Below are 21,926 nucleotides of genomic sequence, written 5' to 3' on the forward strand. Positions count from 1 at the left end.
TACCAATAACCTCCAGCCTGATTGCCAAACTTAGTGGACTCTTTTTAGCCCTTATCTTGAGTCCTTACAGCTTTATAAAGCATTTGTTAGCGTTGACCATGCTCTCCTCTTCTGTCTTCTTTGACATCATTCCCCCTGACTATTCTCACTGTCTCTGCTCCTTAAATTGTTAATGCTCCTAAGCTTCTATTCTCCATCTTTTTCTATTCACAATTTATCTAGGTAATCATGTCCACTGCCATGGCTTTAGCTACAATGTCTTCCAAATCCTTATCTTCCTACATTTCTCATTTGAGGACCGGGTTCATATTTCCAAGAGATTGTTGGATATCTCTATAAGGATGTTGCATAGCCCCTCAAATGTAACACCTTCCAAACTGAGTTAAATATTCTCTATACCTGAGCTTCCTACCATCACCAAATGACATTACATCCTCCCAGTTCCGTGAGCCTTAAACTGGCTATCATCCTCAACTTTATCGTCACCCTGTCTTCTTCAGTGCAGTTAAGTACCAAGTTCTATCAATTCTAACTTTAAAAAACCTGCCATCTCTTAAGTGTCCAATGGTGCTAGGCACTTTTCCCATATTATCTGTCTCCTAAATGCCTCTAAATCCAAATTAATACCTCTTTCCTCTTCCCACAGCTATTTTCATCATTGGTATCCAGTAAATATTTGATAATATATCATCTTCATGCCTGAAGAGCCATTAACCTTGGGATCATCTTGGCTTCCTCCTCTCTCTTCCTCCTTCAGTCTTAGTGTTAGTCATGGAGTTCTGTTGCTTTGACTTCCTTGTCTCTATTATCCATTCCTTCTCTGTATTCCCACTACCGGTGTCTTAGCTCCAACCTTCATAATTTCTTACCTAAGCTATTAATGATTTTCTTGTTTGTCTGCTTTTATTCTCACTCCACTCCATCTATTTCATCCTTTATTACTGCTGCCCATAATCTTTCCCAAATATAAATGTAATCATGTCTCAGTCCAGCTTAGTCAGTTTCATCATCATCAAAATAAAGACCAAACTTCTTAACCTGGCACTCCAGAAATGTGTTTTGGTGCTTGCTTATAAGACAAGCCCCCTTGCATACATCCTTCACTCTAACCCTATCAAATTATTTGTAATTACTGAAAATTGCCAGCCATTCTTAATACCTCAGTGCCCTTTGATCTATGGAATGGCCTCCCTCTCCCCAATCCCAACTCATCCTTTACGACTGCTCAAACATCACCCTCTTTTAGAAGGCTTTTCTGATAGCTGCTTTACCAAGCAATTGGTGTCATTCCTCTGCTCTCCCCAAAAGCTTGCGTTTACCTTCATTATATCATTTCTCTCTTCTGTCTTCATTTTTAGACTATGAACTCTTTGATGTCAAGAACTATACTGTTTCTAATTTTTATTTTTGCATAAAGAAGGAGAGAGGAGGAAGAGAAGGAAGGGAGGGGAAAAGAGAAGGAAAAGGGGAAGAAATTCAGTAAATGAATCGACCCACTGGATGGTGTATAAAATTGCTAGGTATTTTAGTCTTGCTTGTATTACCTTTATTTAAGTAGGCAAGTAATAACCACTTCTTTATCTGCATGAATCTGCCCTGCATAAACCTAGCTAATGTTATCATGTATGAGGGTTTAAAGTGATTGCTAAAAGTAATCTGGAAGATAAATTACCAATTTGTTTACTCTCCTAAAGAAAGGGCTATACTTTATCTGTTAGTTGCTAATTTCTTTAAGTACTAGCTAAAATGCTGACTCAACTTCCACGTCAACACTGAAATATATTTATTTTGCTGTTTTATTTTTATTAGGCATTAATACATCCTTTTTAGTGAATTTTTCAGATAGCAAATGGAAAGTTTCAACTATCTCTATAGTTGCTTCAATTCTCCAAAATTCTCAAAGACAAAGCATAAATCCAGGGCTTCCCTGGTGGCGCAGTGGTTAAGAATCCACCTGCCAATGCAGGGGACACGGGTTCGAGCCCTGGTCCAGGAAGATCCCACATGCGACAGAGCAACTAAGCCCGTGCACCACAACTACTGAGCCTGCGCTCTAGAGCCCGTGAGCCACAACTACTGAAGCCCGTGCACCTAGAGCCCATGCTCTGCAACAAGAGAAGCCACCGCAATGAGAAGCCCGTGCAACCGCAGCAAAGAGTGGCCCCCGCTCACTGCAACTAGAGAAAACCCGCACACAGCAACAAACCCAATGCAGCCAAAAATAAATAAATAAATGTTTTTTTTTTAAAAGCATAAATCCAGTTGTGGTGCAGTTGCAGAAGTCATCCTTACACAGCACAACTGAGTTCCTATGTTATTTCAAGAAAATTTCTATTAAAGAAAAATAGCTCATGAAAGATCCTCAATGATAATGCTTTGGTAATATTATTATAGAGCATTTTTTTACAGATATAATCCAATAGATATAATCCATGTTATACGCATGTAACAGTTGCTTAGTGTCGACTTAAAGGAAAACATACATGAGAGTTATGAGTTTAAGCTTTGTTCAGGGTCTTACTGAGGCCCATAGCCCAGGAGACAGCGCCTCAGGGGCTCTGAGAACTGCTTCAAGAGGTAGGAGAGGAGCCAGGATATACATGAGTTTTTAGCTGGGAAATTCATGCAGTCAAGCATACATCTTAGCAGAAGACCGCTAATCACAAAGAACAGACATCTCTAGCTAATGGTCTTAGTACTTTCTATATATGGGAAGATGCAAGGATCTGGGATCATTGAAATTCTTCCTGCGATATGCATCTAATTATCCAGGGGCCCGTTTGTCCAAAGCACAGCGTGCCTCATCCTGTTTTGTTTGATTTTCATCCTGGATTCCTTTCAGGATGCACTGTCCTGGGTGACTACAGTGGGTTGCATCTTAACCCCTTGATGCTCTTTGTCCTTTTTTTCTTCACATGGGTCATAAAATATTGTACCTACTTAACTGATGATTGTTTGTTTCCTAGCTGTGGAGGCTCAAAATGAGCTAAAGTGTATCCCAGTTCTTTTCAGTTGTTTTGACCTGTTTCATATAGTAGTTACTTTTCAACTATTCTCATCTTTTCCAACTCAGACATTTCAACCAGGTCCTTCAAAGGAAAACCACAAAAACTCACCAAGCTTCAAAACCATCAATTAATATATATACATAGGCAGGAAAAATATGCTGGAGAAAAGGGGTGGAGGCGATTCAGAGCCTTTCATCAAGAGGCTAGTCATTTATTCTCTCCTTTTGTTCTGAATGTGGAATAATACTGTTTATTAGAGCATAACAGTTTGTATTGTTTATCAGGTTCATTATAATGGAATTTTTACTTACAAAGTCGATATACTACAGCTTAATGATATAAAATGAATAAGTACTTTGTTATTTTCTAAGCCTGTTTGGTGTCTAGCATATGTCATTTGTATGTGTGTGCACATGTGTACATGTTTTTCAGCATAGCAGAAAAAGTCTAAAAGAAATTGAAAATAAAAGGGTGGTCAGGGTGGTCCTCATAGTGTACAACTATAGGTTTTTTAAAAAATTCCTTCTTGGACTTCCCTGGTGGCGCAGTGGTTGAGAGTCTGCCTGCCGATGCAGGGGACCGTGCCCGGTCTGGGAAGATCCCACATGCCGCAGAGCGGCTGGGCCCGTGAGCCATGGCCGCTGAGCCTGCGCGTCCGGAGCCTGTGCTCCACGACGGGAGAGGCCACAACAGTGAGAGGCCCGCGTAACGAAAAAGAAAAAAAAAATCCTTCTTGCTGGGCTCCTGTGCATAATTGATAGCAATAAAATCCACCTGGTAGGAACACTCCTGCCAACTTAATCCATGTCTGACTAAGAAAATGATTCTTCAGCAGCCTTACCTTGGAAAACAGAGTGGGAGGGAAAGGGGATTCTTTCTTTTTTTTTTTATTTTCCCCATAGTATTTTTTTTTTTTTTTAAACATCTTTATTGGGGGGGGATTCTTTCTTGACAGGGCCAGTTTACGTTGCAAAGACCAGACTTTTTTTTAACTATCAGAAATTCAACTACTTTCAGTTTTTCTGGTTATATTTTATTGGTCAGTTTACTTGCAATAACACATAATCATCCCACGTAAGGTATTTCTTTGTAACCATACATAAATATAGATTCTACACAAGGCACTGTGTAGTTAAATAAATTTTCCTTCAGATACTTAGATCAAGCTCTTGCAAGGGACAGTAAGTATTTTCTTAGATTTTAAGCAAATCTAGATTGCCCACTTGAAATGGCAAAAATCCGAGGCTGGACTTTCCCGGGGGGAGAAGTGGGTCAGAATGTGATAACAGAAATAATTGACAAATCCTTTGTCTGATAGTGAAAAAGTTAACATGCAGCCGCTGCTTGTATTGAACTACAGGGTGTGTCTCACGTCATTGTTATCAGGCTTTTTAAATGAAAGAAATATACCAGGTGATTTCTTAAATAATTAGCATTTTATGGCTTGTGATTCGAATAAACACCTTTTTTTTTTTTTTTTTTTTTGCGGCACACGGGCCTCTCACTGTTGTGGCCTCTCCCGTTGCGGAGCACAGGCTCCGGACGCACAGGCTCGGCGGCCATGGCTCACGGGCCCAGCCGCTCCACGGCACGTGGGATCCTCCCGGACCGGGGCACGGACCCGTGTCCCCCTGCATCGGCAGGCGGACTCTCAACCACTGCGCCACCAGGGAAGCCCCTCGAATAAACACCTTTGAGTTTAATGTCTTCTTTTCTTCTGTGCTTCTGATTACTTGCCGAGATACTCACTAGCTATTGAAGAAACCACTCAAACTGTGTTTGTTCTTTGAAAGTGAGCCCTCAGTTTTCCGTCTGTCTCCCAAATATTAGTGTAATGAAATAAAAGACACAAATTCATTCTGTAAATTCTTTTCTTGTTGGTTTTGAAACTGGCATTTCACTCAGTTCTGTTTTTTTTATTTGCAGAACTTCCTTATGGCTGGGAGAAAATTGAAGACCCTCAGTATGGGACCTACTATGTTGAGTAAGTTTGTTACCTCAGTTAATGTTCTCCCAAATGTTTTCCTTTCATTACACAACTTTAGGGAATGAATGAAATACTTTATGCTTCTGCAATCCAGCTTTCAGGTTTTGCCACTAGGGGAATGAGAAGGTAGGGACAGTGGGCATTTACTTCACTGACTAGGCTCCCTAGAAGTTGGCTTTGAAGTAAGTATAGAGAGACAGGGGGAAGTTGTCCAGATGAGTAATGGCTAGAGATGTTATCAGTACTACGGTGGCCTCTAAAGAGAGAAGTAGTAGATAGAAGACTGAAATAAGGTGAACTATTAAGGTCACTTTCAACACTATACTTGCATGTTTCTGAAAGCAATGAAAGGACTTTAAGGGCATTGTATCATAATGATCCAAACCTTTGAAGTATATCATTAAAACTGTTCTCTCTTTCAAGGAGTTAATTAAGGAAAACTTAGTATTCTCTTTGGGGGGGTGAAAGTTGCTTCTCACACAGCTGTTATGGTTAACTTTAACATAAATCTGTTGGAGTAGAGGATCAAACACCTGCCTATATTAGCCAGAGAAATTAGGATAACATCAACATCTAATTTTTTTTCCCTTTTTTTCACTTATCTAATTGCTACATTATTATGATCGTTGGGATTGCTTTCTCTCCAGATGGTATAGATAGAATTTTGACCTCAGGCATCTAGTACCAGGCAAATAATTGCATCAGAAAGGTTACTATTTACCTGGGAACTAGGAGTCTGCACCAACTGCCAAGGTAGTAAAGGCAAAATATTATTACCTGGAAAAATAGCAAACATGAGAATCTTCTAGTTTTATGATTGCTAATTAACTTTTCATCACTTGTTGGCACAAACCAGTGCCACTTCCCTAGTGCAAGTAACTCTGAGTCCTGTTATAATGCTAGTCTTTATCCTAGTGTGTCGGTTGTTACTCGAGTCACTGTGGTTAGAGGGATTTTTGGAATGATTTCTTAAAATCTAACTTGTATCCTAAGAAAATGAGTCATTTTGACCCTCCGATATATAACTTAACAGTGTCAATATTTTGGTTCCATTGAAAGGTTATGTTAATTTTATTTCCATTGTGTTATTTCATATCTTTCTAATACTGTGATGTGAAAGGTTCACAGCAGCTCATTATTTTTTTTCTAAAGCATATTTAATTAGAAGAAAAAAACTAACCATTTTTCTAGTCAAAGAAATATTTGAAGGCTAGCTGAAAAGGAATTGTGAGATTTTTTCCCCCTAAGAGTTAGTCTACTTAAATTGGGCTTCAATCAGTCATTATTTGCCATTAACACTACTGAACATTTCTGAGATAATAATTCTCATTCTCTTAGTATCCATTCCAAGTGAATTTGAGTACATGGTCAAGAGGTGAAAGACATTTGCCTGTTATAAAATCTTGGGCTAAATGATCAGGTTCTCATTAAGCAAGGATTCACTAATATTGAAGCAACTTTAGGGCAAATCCTGAAGTGACCTGCTCTCAGCTGTCATGGAGGTATGTGAAATAGCCTGATTAGAAGCAACAGCAGTGGCAGCAATGTGATTTTGTATGATTGCTCCCAGACGAGCTCATTTTACCGGAGGGTAATTTATTAGATTAAGAAAGAGCAGGCTGTACTCAAGATGCACATTAGTATGGAATCAGCTGAGCTGTGGAGTGTGGCTTGATTCCCAGATTAGTTAGGCTTTGAATCTCGACTATAGTAATCTGCAGTGAGTTTACTGATGGAGATAAAAAGCTGTTAACTTGAATGGCTACTCTTTGGCTCTCTTAGTTTGTCAAACCAGATGGCACAATGATTGCTCTTGGCAGGAGCCTTATAGTAGTAACACCAACTGCAATGGCAGGGTTTTTTTTTGGTAAGTATTTATTTTAGAAGATGAGATTCTGAAATGGATTAATTTATTTTTGAAAATAAAATTGTTCCCAAAATTTAATGGTAGGCCTTCCATAAGAATGCTTATATATTTAGAAATGTTGTCTTAACGTAGTGCTTTAACTGTCTTGATGCAGTCAGGTGACAAAGTCAAAATATGTCTGCTTTTAATATCTTAACCGTTTGTGAAGGATAATGATTTTGTTTGTTGAGGTGAATTCTTAAAATTCTTATATTTCAAATTATTTATTATATATTTAATTAAGCTTGTTTGCTACCCATGTTTAATTTTTCTGATAATCTGTCATATTCTCCTCTCTTACTTCCTATAGCTTGTTTTATAGAAGACAAAATTTGTTATCTTAATAATATTATGGGTATAAGTAACTAAATGAAAAGGAGAGTGTTTTTACTGTTTTGTTTTTTGGGTGACATTTTAATCTAGATAGTCTAAGGTTACAGATGCAGTTACTCCCTTCACTAAAATCTTACATTATTTGTCAAAGAATTTTCAGGAAAGGGATTACTCATTCGCATACTTCTACTCTCTTCTACCACACATAACAAAGAGTATACTACCACTGTTTATGTTCTAATACTTGGGTGGCAAAGTGAGTCATTCTAGCTGATGACGTTAAAGTGAGCCAGGATTCTTTCCAAACAGGTTTATTCTTTCCTAAGTGTCAGTTTCTAGTTTTATTTTATCAAGACTATGTAAATTATCAGTACCTAAGAGATAACTTTTAAAATGGTACCTAACTTAACACCAAAGTCTTCATTTCACAGTAACTCAGTTGATAAGGTCCCCCCTCATAGTAAGAAGCAGAAGCATACCTGAGTTTTTGTGAAATCGCAACCCGAAGGGTGTCAAGTAGAACTTGCCGTATTTAGAGCTCTGAAACTAAATACCTACATCTGTTGCAGGGTTAATAATGTACTAGAAGCCTAAAAGGCATAGAGAAGCATACTCAGAAGCTAGCATACCTTGCCATAGGGTTGTTTTTTTTCCCTGCTGCCCCCTCCTCCATCACCATTAATGTTCACAAATGGTAAAGAAAATATCCAAGTCATATGACTATTTACATATAGATTTTGTAACAGCCTATCTAAAGAAAATCATAATCTGAAATTCTCATGATTTGTTGTTTAATTGTTGGTATTTACTAATGTCACTTCTCGTTAAAATGGATTCTACTAGAAAATGCATTTCATTTGGCTAAAATATATTTGTACTATAGAAGTACTAGAATATAATCCCCCCTTGCTTCTGTATTAGACCTATTTGCGGTCTTAAACATCTTTTGTACAATAGTTGCATTCTTAACCAAGTTACACTTAACTGACTTGCCAGAATAACCTATGCTCAGTTCCCTCTGTAAAGAGGGTAAGAGTATGCTCTTACCCTTAGTATATTGAATACTATCGGCTAATGGCCTACCTCTAGTCTCCCCATGCTTTTCTGCTTTCCCCCACAGACTTGTATGCTTTCAGGGGTCAGTTGTGATTGCTCCTAAATCATAAAAAACAGTTAAACTTTTGTTATAATTATGTAACTAATTATTATATAATTTTGAAGAAATTTAACTGTGAGAGTTGTTCTGTGATACAGTTTGATAAAAGCAAGTCACTTGGGCTTCCCTGGTGGTGCAGTGGTTGAGAGTCCGCCTGCTGATGCAGGGGACACGGGTTCGTGACCCGGTCTGGGAAGATCCCACATGCCGCGGAGCGGCTGGGCCTGTGAGCCATGGCCACTGGGCCTGCGCGTCCGGAGCCTGTGCTCCGCAATGGGAGAGGCCACAACAGTGAGAGGCCCGTGTGCTGCAAAAAAAAAAAAAAAAAAAAAAAGAGAAAAAAAAGCAAGTCACTTGCTTAGTTGCTGCTAAATTGATGTGGGTGAGTCAGTTGGAAAAATAATAGTAAAATTCTAGAAGGCTTCTACACTCAGATTTCTTCAAATGTGTCTTTACAGCTGCTTCACTTTAGAGAACCTTAAAACCCTCCTACCATTAACTGCCTTAAAAAAAATTAACTGATTAATTACCAACAGTTCGAGTATATCATATATGAGGGCTTCTACTGTAGTTTTGAAAACTGTTATTAGCTATATTAGAAACGTTTATAAAGAAGCTATAGTGAATACTTCAGCAGCTTTGACTTCTAGGCATCTTCTGCGGGCCCTTCTTTAGTTGCCAGAAGGCTCTTCCTCTGTGACCTGTCAGCATATCTGGGTTCCATAGCGTAAAGGGTACATATTTATCCCTTAACCTATGATAGTCTATTTAAAAATATGTAATTCTTTCATATTAAACTGAAATGCATGTTTTTCTACATTTTACAGTCACCTTAACCAGAAAACCCAGTTTGAAAATCCAGTGGAGGAAGCCAAAAGGAAAAAGCAGTTAGGACAGGCTGATACTGGGTCTTCAAAACCAGGTAGAACTTTTACCTCTATCTTCTCTTCTAAGAATAACTTGTGAAACTTATATGCTGAAATAATAAAAGTGAGTTTGAACTTTTTACTGTCGGGGCTTTGAAATTCAACAGAGAATGTCTAATTTCCGTCATTGTAAAGGTATGAATAATCTTAATAAAACATCTGGACAGTTTGAGAATCCTGAGGCTTTTCTCATGCTGCTTATATAGAAAGTATGAAATTGTTGGCAGAAGGGACTGAATAGCTTTGTTATGGGTGCAAGGTTTTAATTTGAAGATTGGATTGTTTCCTGGTGTTTAAGGCCAAGCCAGTATTAGATCTTTAATTCATTCTGAGCTTCTCTCAAGTTAATTGCTTAGATCTAACGTCAGTAACCATTCAGGATTATTCATTAACTGATATGAACAAATACTAAGTAAATCCACTGTATTATTGCCTACATCATTGATTCTCAAGTGGGATGGTAGGGTATTAGTAATATCAGGACCATTTGGGGAACATTTTAAAAATACATAGGTCCTGAGATTTTGATGAACCTAGCCATGTGTATTTTGAAAAAGATGCCCAGAAATTTCTTACATCCAACTTATCCCTGCTCATTTCCTCCCCCTTCTCTCTCTGTCATTAATAAGGTCTATATGGTCATATCATAATAATCTACTAGATTCTTCACTTCTGTTGCCAGTGAGAGAAACAGTTTTTTCTTATAACTACTCTTCCAAAACATAGTCTTTTCCCTTAAGATTTGCATTTGATTTAACAAATATTTTTAGTTTAACAAATATTTTGGGGCACCTACTACATGCCCAGTGCTTTGCTAAGTACATGGTATTAAAAAATGATTAAGAGTCAGATAGGTCTTGCCCTCAAGAGTTCACAGTCTAAAATAGGAAACTAATAGTTCCACTGTATGGTGATAGGTGTCATCCTGTATTAGTAGTTGAATGAGCAGGGGGCGGAGCGGGTTTGAATCCCAGCTGTGTAACCTTGGTTGAGTTTTTAAATTCTTTGTTTTCTCATCTACAAAACAGGAATAATAGTAGTCCCTACCTCTTAAGGTGGTTCTGAGTATGCAAATTAATACATGTAAAGTGCTTGCAAATACAGGTCTGGCACATGGTGACCAATAAACAATAGCTTTCATTGCTATTAATAGAGATGTACAAGGTACAGTGGTGGCATAAAGGAGGGAGTGCACAACTTTGCTTTGATGGAGGAAATCAAGGGGGCAGGGGAACCTTCAGACAGAGGACATATGTGAACTGGGTCTTGAAGTGCCAGGAAAAGTTAAGTCAGGCAGATCAAAATTTTAGAGGAGCAACAAGGCATACCAGCTAGAAGGAACAGAATATATAAAATCAGAGAAGCATGAAATGGTGGTCCAGGGGGTCAGAGAACAGATACAAATGGCCAGCGCGTAGGGTATTTTAGGGGAGTAACAAGAGATGAGGTTGTAAGGATAGGCAGCCATGAGAAGAAACGAGTTTCAAAGAGAAGCTGAGTATTTGTGTCACGTGGTGCTGAAAAGTCAAGAAAGATGAAAATTGAAAAGTATTTTACATTGGACTTAAAAATGTGGAGGTCATTTGTCACTCTAGCAAGAGCAAGGGGAGAGTGAAATAAAACTGCAGTAGAATAAAGAGGAAATGGGAGGTGTAGAAGTGAAGGCAGTGGGTTTAGCCAACTATTTTGCTAGCTTTGAGTGTGAAAGGGGTAGCCAGAGGACATTAACTACAGAGGAACATGAGTCCCCATTTTACACATAAACAGACTTCAGGAAAGATTAAGCCTCTTGCTTAGAATCACAGTGAGTGATTTGGAGTCAAGTCTGGATTTGAACCTAGTTTTACTGACTTTGAATTCAGAGTTCTTTGTATTATAACATGTAGTTCCTGAATGCCCATGTCTTCCATGGCCCATAGCAAAGATCTTCTCTCCTTTACTAAGCTCTAAGCTCCTCGAGGGCAGGACCCATGTGTTTCATTACTTTAGATAACCAGACACTCTCCTATGAGAGAGTAATGACTCAGCATCTGTCTTTCAGGAGCCCACAAGTTAGCCAGGGAAACAGACATATAATTTTAGTATAGTATGATATTAACAGATATAAACAGTAGTGTTGGAACAAAGGAGAGAGAAATTAAATCTCACTGCGAGAGGAAAGGAAAGGCTTCCTAGAAGTGATGGAAGTTATGCTAGTCCTTGAAGAATAATGGTTACCATTTATTGAGATAGAGTCTAGTGCTAAATTGGATGCTTTATATTACATCATCTCATTTAAGTCTCAAAATATTGCTGCAAGGTTGTTAATATTATTTTCCCCGTCCAGATGCCTTGATGGCACCAAGTTACAATTGTCTGATGCTTCCATCCCAGGGATATACTTGCCACAGGGACAGAAGTACTCAAGTTTGTGAGCCTCCTTCCTTAGGCAGCCTGTATGGGTTTGTGTTTATCTACATTTATTGAGCACTTATTGTTTGTCAAGCACTGTTTCTTATGCTTTCTGTGCACCACCTAGTTTAATCCCTGTAACAACCCCATGAATTAGGTACTACTACCCCCCCTTTTATAGATGAGGCAACCGAGACTTAAAAAGGTTAAATTATATTCCAAGATTACTCAACTAAATCACAAAGCTTGGATTTAAAATCAGGTTTGTTAAAAAAAAAAAAAAAATCAGGATTCTTAGACTCAATGATAGTTTCTTTGTGCCTTTCTTATTCTCACTTTTCTATATCTAAATTCTGATAAGACCTACTTTTGACCAATTTCTAATTGGCTTTGGCTGTTTTATTACTACTTTCCCAAATTAGGTGTTAACCAAAACTTTCCCTCCCACTTTAATGTTTGCACATCTTGGAGCTCATATATTATATGCTGATCTTCTGTTGGAGCCCTCAGATGCCAGTCTTATTCTGATATTTATGGGGACTAGAGCATGGGATAGCTGACCAGAAATATTTCAATATTTGACATAAAAATGAGAAAGGTACATTTCATCAAAGATATTTTCCTCAAGTACCTGTACACAGTACTTACATGATCTTATCTATGATCTGATAGGCAACACTAGGGGGCAGTCATAATCAGCTTACATAACTAAATAGGCTTTGAGCATGTCAAATAATTTTTTTAAGTAATATTTTGTTCAGAGATGAGTTGCTACTTTGAATGTCAGAGGCTCATCAAGAGCCAGCAACGCACTGAGGTATTGCCACAAGTAGCCTGACTGGCCAAACTCAGAGGCCTCACAAAATAGTGTTTACTGTGGTGAATACACTCCTATCTGGAGTCTAGTCCTCTCCTTTGAGAGGCCCAAAATAGCCGATTTTTTTTTAATGTCAAGTGCTTGTATTTGTAAGAGATTAGCAAATCTGGGAAGAACATAATGAATAAAGTACACCCACTCCTATCCCAAACCTGCCTTTGTCAGTATTTGCAAGGCAGCCCTACCTCTTACAGGAGCCATATGCATACTGTACAATCTATACAACCATACAGAGCAGCCCCAAGGATTGTTCTTTTCTAATTGCCAATAAGTTTACTGCATGCCTCTTAGAACACTTTGCTAAGAGGGGCAGCAGCAGATACACACAGATTAACTCTGGGCTTGATATTAGTGCTAAGTGTGATCTAAATATGAAACAAGTCACCCTTGTTAATTTGAGTCATTAGGGAAATGAGCATCAAAACCACAGTGTAAGACCATTCCACGCCTACTAGAATGTCTATAACCAAAAAAGCAGACGGTAACAAGTGTTGGCAAGGATGTGGAGAAGTTGGAACCCTCATACACTGATGGTGGAAATGTAAAATGGTACAGCCACTTTGGAAAAGTTTGGCAGTCCTTCAGAATGTTAAACATAGTTATGATATGTTTATGGTAACTGCTGCATTTCCATTCACAGTATGTAACTAAGAGGAATGAAAATACTTGCCCACACAAAACCTTGTACATGAGTGTTCATAGCAACATTATTTATAATATCCAAAAAGTATAAACAATCCAAATATCCATCAACTGATACATGGATAAATAAAATGTGATATATCTGCACAGTGGAATATTATTTGGCAATAAAAAGGAATAAAGTACTAACACATGCTACAATACAGATGAACCTCAAAAAAATTATGCTAAATGAAATAAAGCATTCCAAAGACCACATATTATATGATTCCATTTATATTAAAAGTCCAGACTGGGCAAATCTATAGACAGAAAGTAGACTAGTGGTTGCCTAAGACTAGGATGTGAGGGCAGGTTGGGGAGAAATGAGGAGTGACTGCTAATGGACACAGAGATTTCTTTGGTGTGTGTGTTTGGAGGGAGAGAAAAATGTGCTAAAATTAGACTGTGGTGATGGTTGCACGTCATTGACTTGTATAATTCTGTCATTATTGGATTATATCTCAATAAAGCTGTTAAAAAAGAGATTTGTGAGAAAAGTTTAAACCGTATTTTAAAAAGATAACTTAAACAATGCTTTGTAAATTATGAATCTGTACAATTTGATCCCCACGGTTTTCATAAGCACCCTAATGGCAGCTGGTGGAAGAGAGGAGCGAGAGTTTCTGGGGAAGAGAAGAGAGGTATTACTTGCAAATATAGATCACTTTTAGTTCTAGGATCATCTGGGGAAACCTCTTAAAATAGGCTTTTCAGAGGAGCTGTGCTTTTTGTCTTCCTAAAGTTTCCACTAAATATGAGTAAAAGGGAAAGACGCATGGAGCTATATACTGATAGTGCAGGGATTTGCTCCTCTCATCAGATATAGCTTAAAGGCTGCAGAAAGCCTGAGTCATAAATTATAAAAAGTTCTCGATGTATTCGCTTTTATAAGTTTGTGACAGTTGCCTTCATCTTCCTAGTATAGTGTTTTCTGCATAGACCTCAGTAGCTGCTTACTCAAATGAAATATACATCTGAATGAGTGCTGAAGGCTTTCAGGAATTTAATAATAAAGTTTACCTTTCAGGAGTGTCATTTTGACTTCTAAATAAAGGACTCTTTGGGATAAGAAAAAGTAAGTACAAACAAGGCAGTGAGGAGGGGATAGAGTAGATGTTTTTACCTTTCAAATGACATAGAAGAGTCCTATAAAAGGTAAATGATTCATTAGCTAAGTTTTTTTTTCAGTGATTTAGTTTATGAAATTAAATTCCAACTGTTGTATAATATTAGATTCTTATTTTTTTCCTGTTATGTTGTGGTTTGTTATATTTAAGTTATATAGACTATCTTGGAGATTAGCTTCAAGGGCTATATTCATTGTAATTACTCTTGTTTCTCATTTTTACACAGATATGGAAAAATCACACTTTACTCGAGATCCATCCCAGCTTAAAGGCATCCTTGTTCGAGCATCATTAAAAAAAAGCACAATGGGATTTGGTTTTACCATTATTGGTGGAGATAGGCCTGATGAGTTCCTACAAGTGAAAAATGTGCTGAAAGATGGTCCTGCAGCTCAGGATGGGAAAATTGCACCAGGTAACAGATTTTTCAGAAATACTGAAAGAGGGACTTCCCTGGCTGTCCAGTGGTTAAGACTCCACGCTTCCACTGCAGGGGGCGCGGGTTTGATCTCTGGTTGGGGAACTAAGATCCTGCGCATGCCGTGAGGCGTGGCCAAAAAAAAAAAACAAAAGAAATACTTAAAGAGTTATGATACTATAAAAAAAATTATAGTGAAAGAGTTATATATATATTATATATGTAACTTATATAACAAATATTATATAGTAGCTATGTAAGTATATATAAAACTTCTGTGTATATATTTATATAAATAAAGAGAGAACTAAATTATACAACTGAAGAGGGAGATTCCTGTATTAAAATAGTTTATCTTCTAAACTAAGTGCATGCTAGTTTTGAAGGAGGGTCATTTTTACAAATAAGTGGAAACAGTCAAAACATTAAATTTATTAATTTTTTGAATAGTTTGCATATTTTGAGATAACTCTTTGGCTGTACTAAGCTAAAGATTTATTAACCATCTCAGAAAACTATTTGATAGTTTGATTTTCTCTGATTATGTTGGGTACTTTTGGAGTTATTTAACATTAACCTGTAATCTTTTTTGAAAAATGATTCATTGTGATGTTTATAATGATACTGAACAAATTGTTATATCCCACAGTTTTTTTCCAAGTTGGGGTTTTTTTTTGCTTCCTTAGTGGCTGTTAGTAAAATTAAACTGCTATGTTAAGAATTATAGACAATAATATTACTATTTTTACAGAGCTGTATAAATTTGTCTTTTACGTAGTTTTCCCAACATCTTTATAGTGATTGTTAGATATTTTTATACGGCTGACAGTGTTTATGGCTGAGTGGGTTAGAGGAAGTTTAAGACTAGTTACTGATTATGGGGAAGGTTTAAGTACTTTTTTCCAGAAAGATTTTAGTAATCCACTGAGGTTGCTTCTTACACAGTTTGCTAGACTTCTCTAATCCTTTGTTATTTCACATACTTTGTGTAAATATGTCCCCCATTTGGGCGATTCAATTGTCATTACTTTTGATGGCAGATATCAACTTATTTTCAATTGGGATATGGGCTCTCTCATATTATGCTTTCCCAATTAGGTGATAGAAACGTAAACAAGAAAACTTAAAATAATCAAATGTTATATTTATAAAGAAAATTATTTTTAGCTCTCTTTTATTACTTTATAAAATTAACAAACTCTAGAGATTAAAATTAATAGTAAAGTTTTTTCCTAAGTCCTCAATTTTGACTTTTTAAATATTTTGTCCATGAAACACATCTTATAGCTATTGTATATACTGTCAGGATTTTATAATATAGATTCAGATATGTCTAAAACTGTTATTAATTTGTATAACAATATAACACTTCCATTAAAATTCTGGGAACTTTGACCAGGGGAAGAAAAGTCAAAACTTTGTTTCTAATTAGTCTAATTTCTATAGTTTCTTGAATTTTGCAACAAATTTCCACAGACTAACATTAGTTTTTAAATACCATTCATGTTGATTTTTTTAAAGCCTACATGCAATCAGAACAAATTAAAGCACCTTTATTTGGCAATAACCTTTTAAATAATCGTATTCAAATAAAAGCAGCAAATGGATATCAGAGGACAAATTTTAAAAGCTAAAGTTGCATTAAGAAAAACACACAACTGATAAATGTCAAGTGGTAATAATCCTGCAACCAAAGTGGTCATAATAATGTTAAATCAGAAAAGCAAAACCAACTTTTACAAGGATTAATTCGGCTGAATTTCCAGCATCTTAAATAATATATTCTTTGCTTCTGTTGAATTCTTTTGTTGCTTACTTTTGCTTTTGAAAACTAAATTACACTAAATTGAAAAAAATCCACAAAAAAGAAAGATGCTAAAAGAAAATACATTCATAAGTTATTATTCTAATCTTCAGCCTTACATTGTTCAAACTATAATGAATTTTTCAGTACATTGTAATCAATGGCTACTTAAAATCAAGAAATAAGGTGATATTTAAAGATTGCCTGTTTGTACAAGTAGCCAATGGGGTTATTCACTCCTCTTCTATATACTGAACACCTACTACAATGTGCCTAGTTTTGTTTGACCACTTAGGTGTGACTCAAAGGATATACTAACAATGATAATATGAATTTGCTGTTAATTTTTTAAAGATTCACTTTAGCTTGAGGTCATAACTCTTTGCAACTAAGATAATTAAAAATTTATACATTTATATATTCTTTTTAGAGAGGAGTCACAGAAGGGAGAATGACATGTCGATGTTCAAAATCTATCTTTTCAGTAGTTAATGAACAGTAAGAGGTTTCCAAAATTCAAATTTAGATGCTAAACTTCAGTTATTTTCATCTCCCCCAACAAACAATTAACTTATTTGATGGTTTTAATATTTTTAACATGACTTATGTTTTACCAGGTGATGTTATTGTAGACATCAATGGCAACTGTGTCCTTGGTCACACCCATGCAGATGTTGTCCAGATGTTTCAACTGGTACCCGTTAATCAGTATGTAAACCTCACTTTATGTCGTGGTTATCCACTTCCTGATGACAATGAAGATCCTGTTGTGGACATTGTTGCTGCTACTCCTGTCATCAATGGACAGTCATTAACTAAGGGAGAGACTTGCATGAATACTCAGGATTTTAAGTCAGGAGCAATGGTTCTGGACCAGAATGGAAAATCGGGGCACACCTTGATCAGTGATCGTCTCAATGGACCATCAGATCTGAGTGAGCAGAGAGCGTCTATGGCATCGTCAGGCAGCTCCCAACCAGAACTAGTGACTATCCCTCTGATCAAGGGCCCTAAAGGCTTTGGGTTTGCCATTGCTGACAGCCCAACTGGACAGAAGGTGAAAATGATATTGGATAGTCAGTGGTGTCAAGGCCTACAGAAAGGGGATATAATTAAGGAAATTTACCATCAAAATGTGCAGAATTTAACACATCTCCAAGTGGTAGAGGTGCTAAAGCAGTTTCCAGTAGGTGCAGATGTACCATTGCTTATCTTAAGAGGAGGTGAGTAAAAGCGCAACAAGGAAAAATCTTCATTGTTCATGCATTTGTATCTATGAATTGTCCTTCCTTACAGGTCAGAATATCTCTTTTCCCAGCAGACTTAACTGGTAATTAGTATGCATTTTCCTTATGTTCTGTCTGACTGCTTCCATAAGCAGTATCTTTTGTAGCAGTTTGTTTAGTTATTTGCGGTTTCATTTGTGTCCATTGTGGATTTCTTTCCCTCTATATTCTTTTTAAAATCTGATTTATGACTTTAATGATTAGAGAGAGTCACAGCATTGTGCTACTTCCAATGAAATATATCCTCTTAATTCCATTTTCTCTGTTGATGGCAATAATAGAAATGGACTCTTTCAAGCAGTGGTACTTCATCGGGACCTCTGTAATGTACCAAGGATGTTTTGAAAGAGCTAGCATCTCTGTGAATAAGCAAAATGTCGGATGGTGTGTTAATCTGTTCTGTAAAAGCAATCATGATAGCTTGTGCTCATAGAGCTCTTACCTTAAGCTTTAGTATCTGTCCGTAAATGTTAATTAAACCCCACAGTGCTCATGTGAGATAAATATAATTTTATTTTCCAAGGTCATCAACTGACTTGAACTGCTCCCAGACATAAATGCAGTTCCAAGGACTAATCACAAAGTCGCGCTTTAATGGGCTTTCTTAAATCCATACCTATGAATGACTAGTATTTTAAAGAATAAAATTTAGCCCTTCACATATATCTCACTGGCTTTTAGTTTTCATTTTTGAGACAAATGAGCAGTTTAACTTCATTGGGGCTTTTTTTTTATTATTCTCATTTCTTTGAACTATTTTTGTTTCTCCTCTGTGTGGTATGGTAGAATGTGCTCATATCTCTTCGTGAGGGCTGGAGAATTATCCAGAGTTCCAACAAATATGAGAGTCCAGGGTTTGGTGTCAAACAGGTTGGATGTCAATTTCCTGCCTAGTTGCTGGTTGGTTCCGCAGTACAGGAAAGTAATGTTAATCTATTTGAGTCTTTGTTTACTTTATCTATAAAATGGCAGTAACATTTATGCCTTAGGATTGTCATAAAAAATGAAATATGTGTATAATGCCTGGCACGTAGAACATATTGGACATGATTTACTAGCCTACTAAAAGTCAAAGCTAGTTTTGTCATAAACATTAGCAGTATTTGTGATCTGGGAATGCTTCCTCTGTTTTTAAAATGTGGCTCATTTTTTTTAAGGTCCTCCTTCACCAACTAAAACTGCCAAAATGGTGAGTATACTGTGGTCCTCAAATGCTTCTTCTGAACACACGGAGAGAGACGCTGCGTTCCCCTCCCTGAGGGCAGCTCATGGGGGTGGCGTTTACAGACAGGCAGGAGCCAAGAGGCAGACTGCCCTGGGCTTGTATCAGAAACTCAGAGGGAAGCATGTGAGTTAGAAAAGCTGCCCATAGAGGAGGTGTGCTCTGCTGGTTAAGTATTTCTGCTGGAAGAATATTAGAGGCCTGTACTACCAATAGTCCTGTCTTGTAAATAGTAAAATGTGGACACACTGAGGTGCCTACGGATGGGTCCTATTACTTTCTTTGTGTTTCAGAGGAACAAGGGTAAGGAGTAGCTAAATGTTCGAGCAGATGTACTAAGGGAAGATGTAGTAGTTTCACATAAATTCACGGGGACTATAATTTACCCACATTTAGATAACCTTCTGACATTTAGCCCTAAACAGGACTTTCTAGAGCAGTTGTGGCCTCTGTGCTCAATTTGCTTGTTATCAGAGTGAGAGGCTGTCAGACTTGGAACAGTTTTCTCTGGCATTCTTCTGAACAACTGACTAGCCTATTTAAAGACCTGTGTAGAGAATAAGACCTAAACAAAGGACGCACCAAATAATGGTATGAAAGAAACAGTGCTAGGTACATGTGTAGCTACTTAAATATCCACAATTATATGGACATGGATATAAAGACAATCGTGTATAAAATCCTAATTTGCTCTGTTTTGCTTGATTTGGAGTGTGTCATCTTATAGTTGAAAGATGGTCTTCCATAACCATAAACCCTGGGCTGCTAAACAAAAGACCATCAGATACAAAATGGATTAGTTCTCCATAGCCCACCAAATAGGATCCTCAGCAAATTGGCCGTTTTATGGATCAGGCAGAAAGAAACGCTCAGCACTTTTATAGAAAAGTGGACCAGTTAGGTCCAATGTGAACAGTGAACAGAATTTTTTTTTGCCTACTCAGTTAAAATTGCACTGTATTTTTCTCCATTTCTCTGGTCCCTCTAGTACTCATTTTTTTTTTTTTTTTTTTTTGTGGTACGCGGGCCTCTCACTGTTGTGGCCTCTCCCGTTGCGGAGCACAGGCTCCAGACGCGCAGGCTCAGCGGCCATGGCTCACGGGCCCAGCTGCTCCGTGGCATGTGGGATCTTCCCGGATCGGGGCACGAACCTGTATCCCCCGCATCGGCAGGCGGACTCTCAACCACTGCGCCACCAGGGAAGCCCTCTAGTACTCATTTTTAACTTCTGTGCTACCGTATCTATTTTGTAACGAATGCCAGTGCAGTCATGGGGACCCTAATATTTTATAATTGATGAAAGTCTCAGACGACCTCCCACTGCTTCTGACAGGCTCCTAGGACATGTGGGAGAAAGAGGAAAAGGCTGCTCTTATCTCCCGGCCATCTGACGGGGTCTGGGTCAGTGAAGGGTCCCTTCTGGCACAACGCTTTATAGCGACTATCCCCTCACTCCTACCTGACAAGCTGCTGCTCCGGCATCCTAGTCACATTAATTATCTTATCATAAATGTCTATAATCCCCCTCTTCTAACCGTAATTCAGGATAACAAGCTGTTCTCAGAACCATAGTATTTATTTTCTTAGGCTATTTATTGGATTTCATTTTTTAATTTTATTAAAGAAGTCATTTTACTGAGCTATTCTTTTGGGAAAGTTCTATCTGAATAGGAACATTTGAAAATATCCCTTGTCTGATTCTCAGGCATGGTGCATTTTTTCGTGATATATTTGGATTGGCCATGAAGGTTTTTACACTGTTATCTTTATAACCTAAATTAGTTAACACTTCCTATTTCATTTTCTTAGAAAGAACATTACCTTAAACATCTTCACTGAAAATTAAACTCAGTGAGTGGGGAGGATGGGGTTTATCAAGAATTACATGGACATATTCTCTTAGAGTCTCCCTCTTGCTTTACTTGGAAGTGCTGCCCTGTGTTGTATCCTTATTTGTCTTCTGAAAGTCAATTTGTGTCTTGGTGGTGGAGAAAAGGGCAAAATTGCTTAAACATAGGACTAATTGATTGATATCATTATCAACTTTTTCTAATTTAAGTGAAATATGTTTTAATCAAATACAGCTATGAAAGTGAATTCCTATAAGACTGCAAATATGCTGTGGCTTTGACCCTGCTGCTTACACAGCTGTAATCAGTTGACATACCCAGTTCAGACAACAGTTTTATGCACTGATCAACCATCTGGCTTTTCGAGATACTAAGTAAGGCCCTTTTCCATTTCAGAAAACAGATAAAAAGGAAAATTCAGGAAGTTTGGAGGCCATAAATGAGCCCATTCCCCAGCCTATGCCTTTTCCACCCAGCATTATCAGGTCAGGATCCCCGAAATTGGATCCTTCTGAGGTCTACCTGAAATCTAAGACTTTATATGAAGATAAACGTAAGTAGTTGTGGAATATTTCAGGAAAGCATGCAACAAAATTAATTTGAATTTTCTTAAAAACTCGACTTTTCCATCTTTCAAAACCATGTTGAAGTTATTCCTTCATTCCCATTTTAATATGACTTTGGGCTTCTTCCATTTATATTCAACATTCATTCATTTATTTTCTTCAAAACCATGTATTATTAAGGGGCTTCTGTCTACCCAACATCGTAGTAGGTAATGGGAATACAGAGGTAATAGGTTATATAGGCCCTGCACCCCAAAAGATGATTAAGCCTAAATGGAAAAGACAAAGAGGTAATCAAATACATATACAAATAAGTGCAGATAAGCCCCTAACAGGTTCAGTAATAGAAGGATGGACTGGATGAATTGGGATCCAAAGTAGAAAA

At 37.4% G+C, this 21,926-nt stretch overlaps 1 protein-coding gene across 2 annotated transcripts in view; it reads left to right on the forward strand.

Moving 5' to 3' along the window:
* Positions 1–21,926, forward strand: part of MAGI3 (membrane associated guanylate kinase, WW and PDZ domain containing 3) — a 275,101-nt gene that overhangs the window by 213,778 nt on the left and 39,397 nt on the right. For both annotated transcript variants that reach the window (XM_065893665.1, XM_065893673.1), the window contains exons 7-12: positions 4,935–4,992; positions 9,218–9,312; positions 14,622–14,810; positions 17,235–17,840; positions 19,061–19,092; positions 21,372–21,528. In XM_065893665.1, the coding sequence (XP_065749737.1) occupies positions 4,935–4,992; positions 9,218–9,312; positions 14,622–14,810; positions 17,235–17,840; positions 19,061–19,092; positions 21,372–21,528 (1,137 nt within the window). The remainder of the gene's footprint in view (positions 1–4,934; positions 4,993–9,217; positions 9,313–14,621; positions 14,811–17,234; positions 17,841–19,060; positions 19,093–21,371; positions 21,529–21,926) is intronic.

The sequence above is a fragment of the Phocoena phocoena genome, chromosome 1, assembly GCF_963924675.1.
Source record: "Phocoena phocoena chromosome 1, mPhoPho1.1, whole genome shotgun sequence".
Taxonomy (NCBI): Eukaryota; Metazoa; Chordata; class Mammalia; order Artiodactyla; family Phocoenidae; genus Phocoena; species Phocoena phocoena.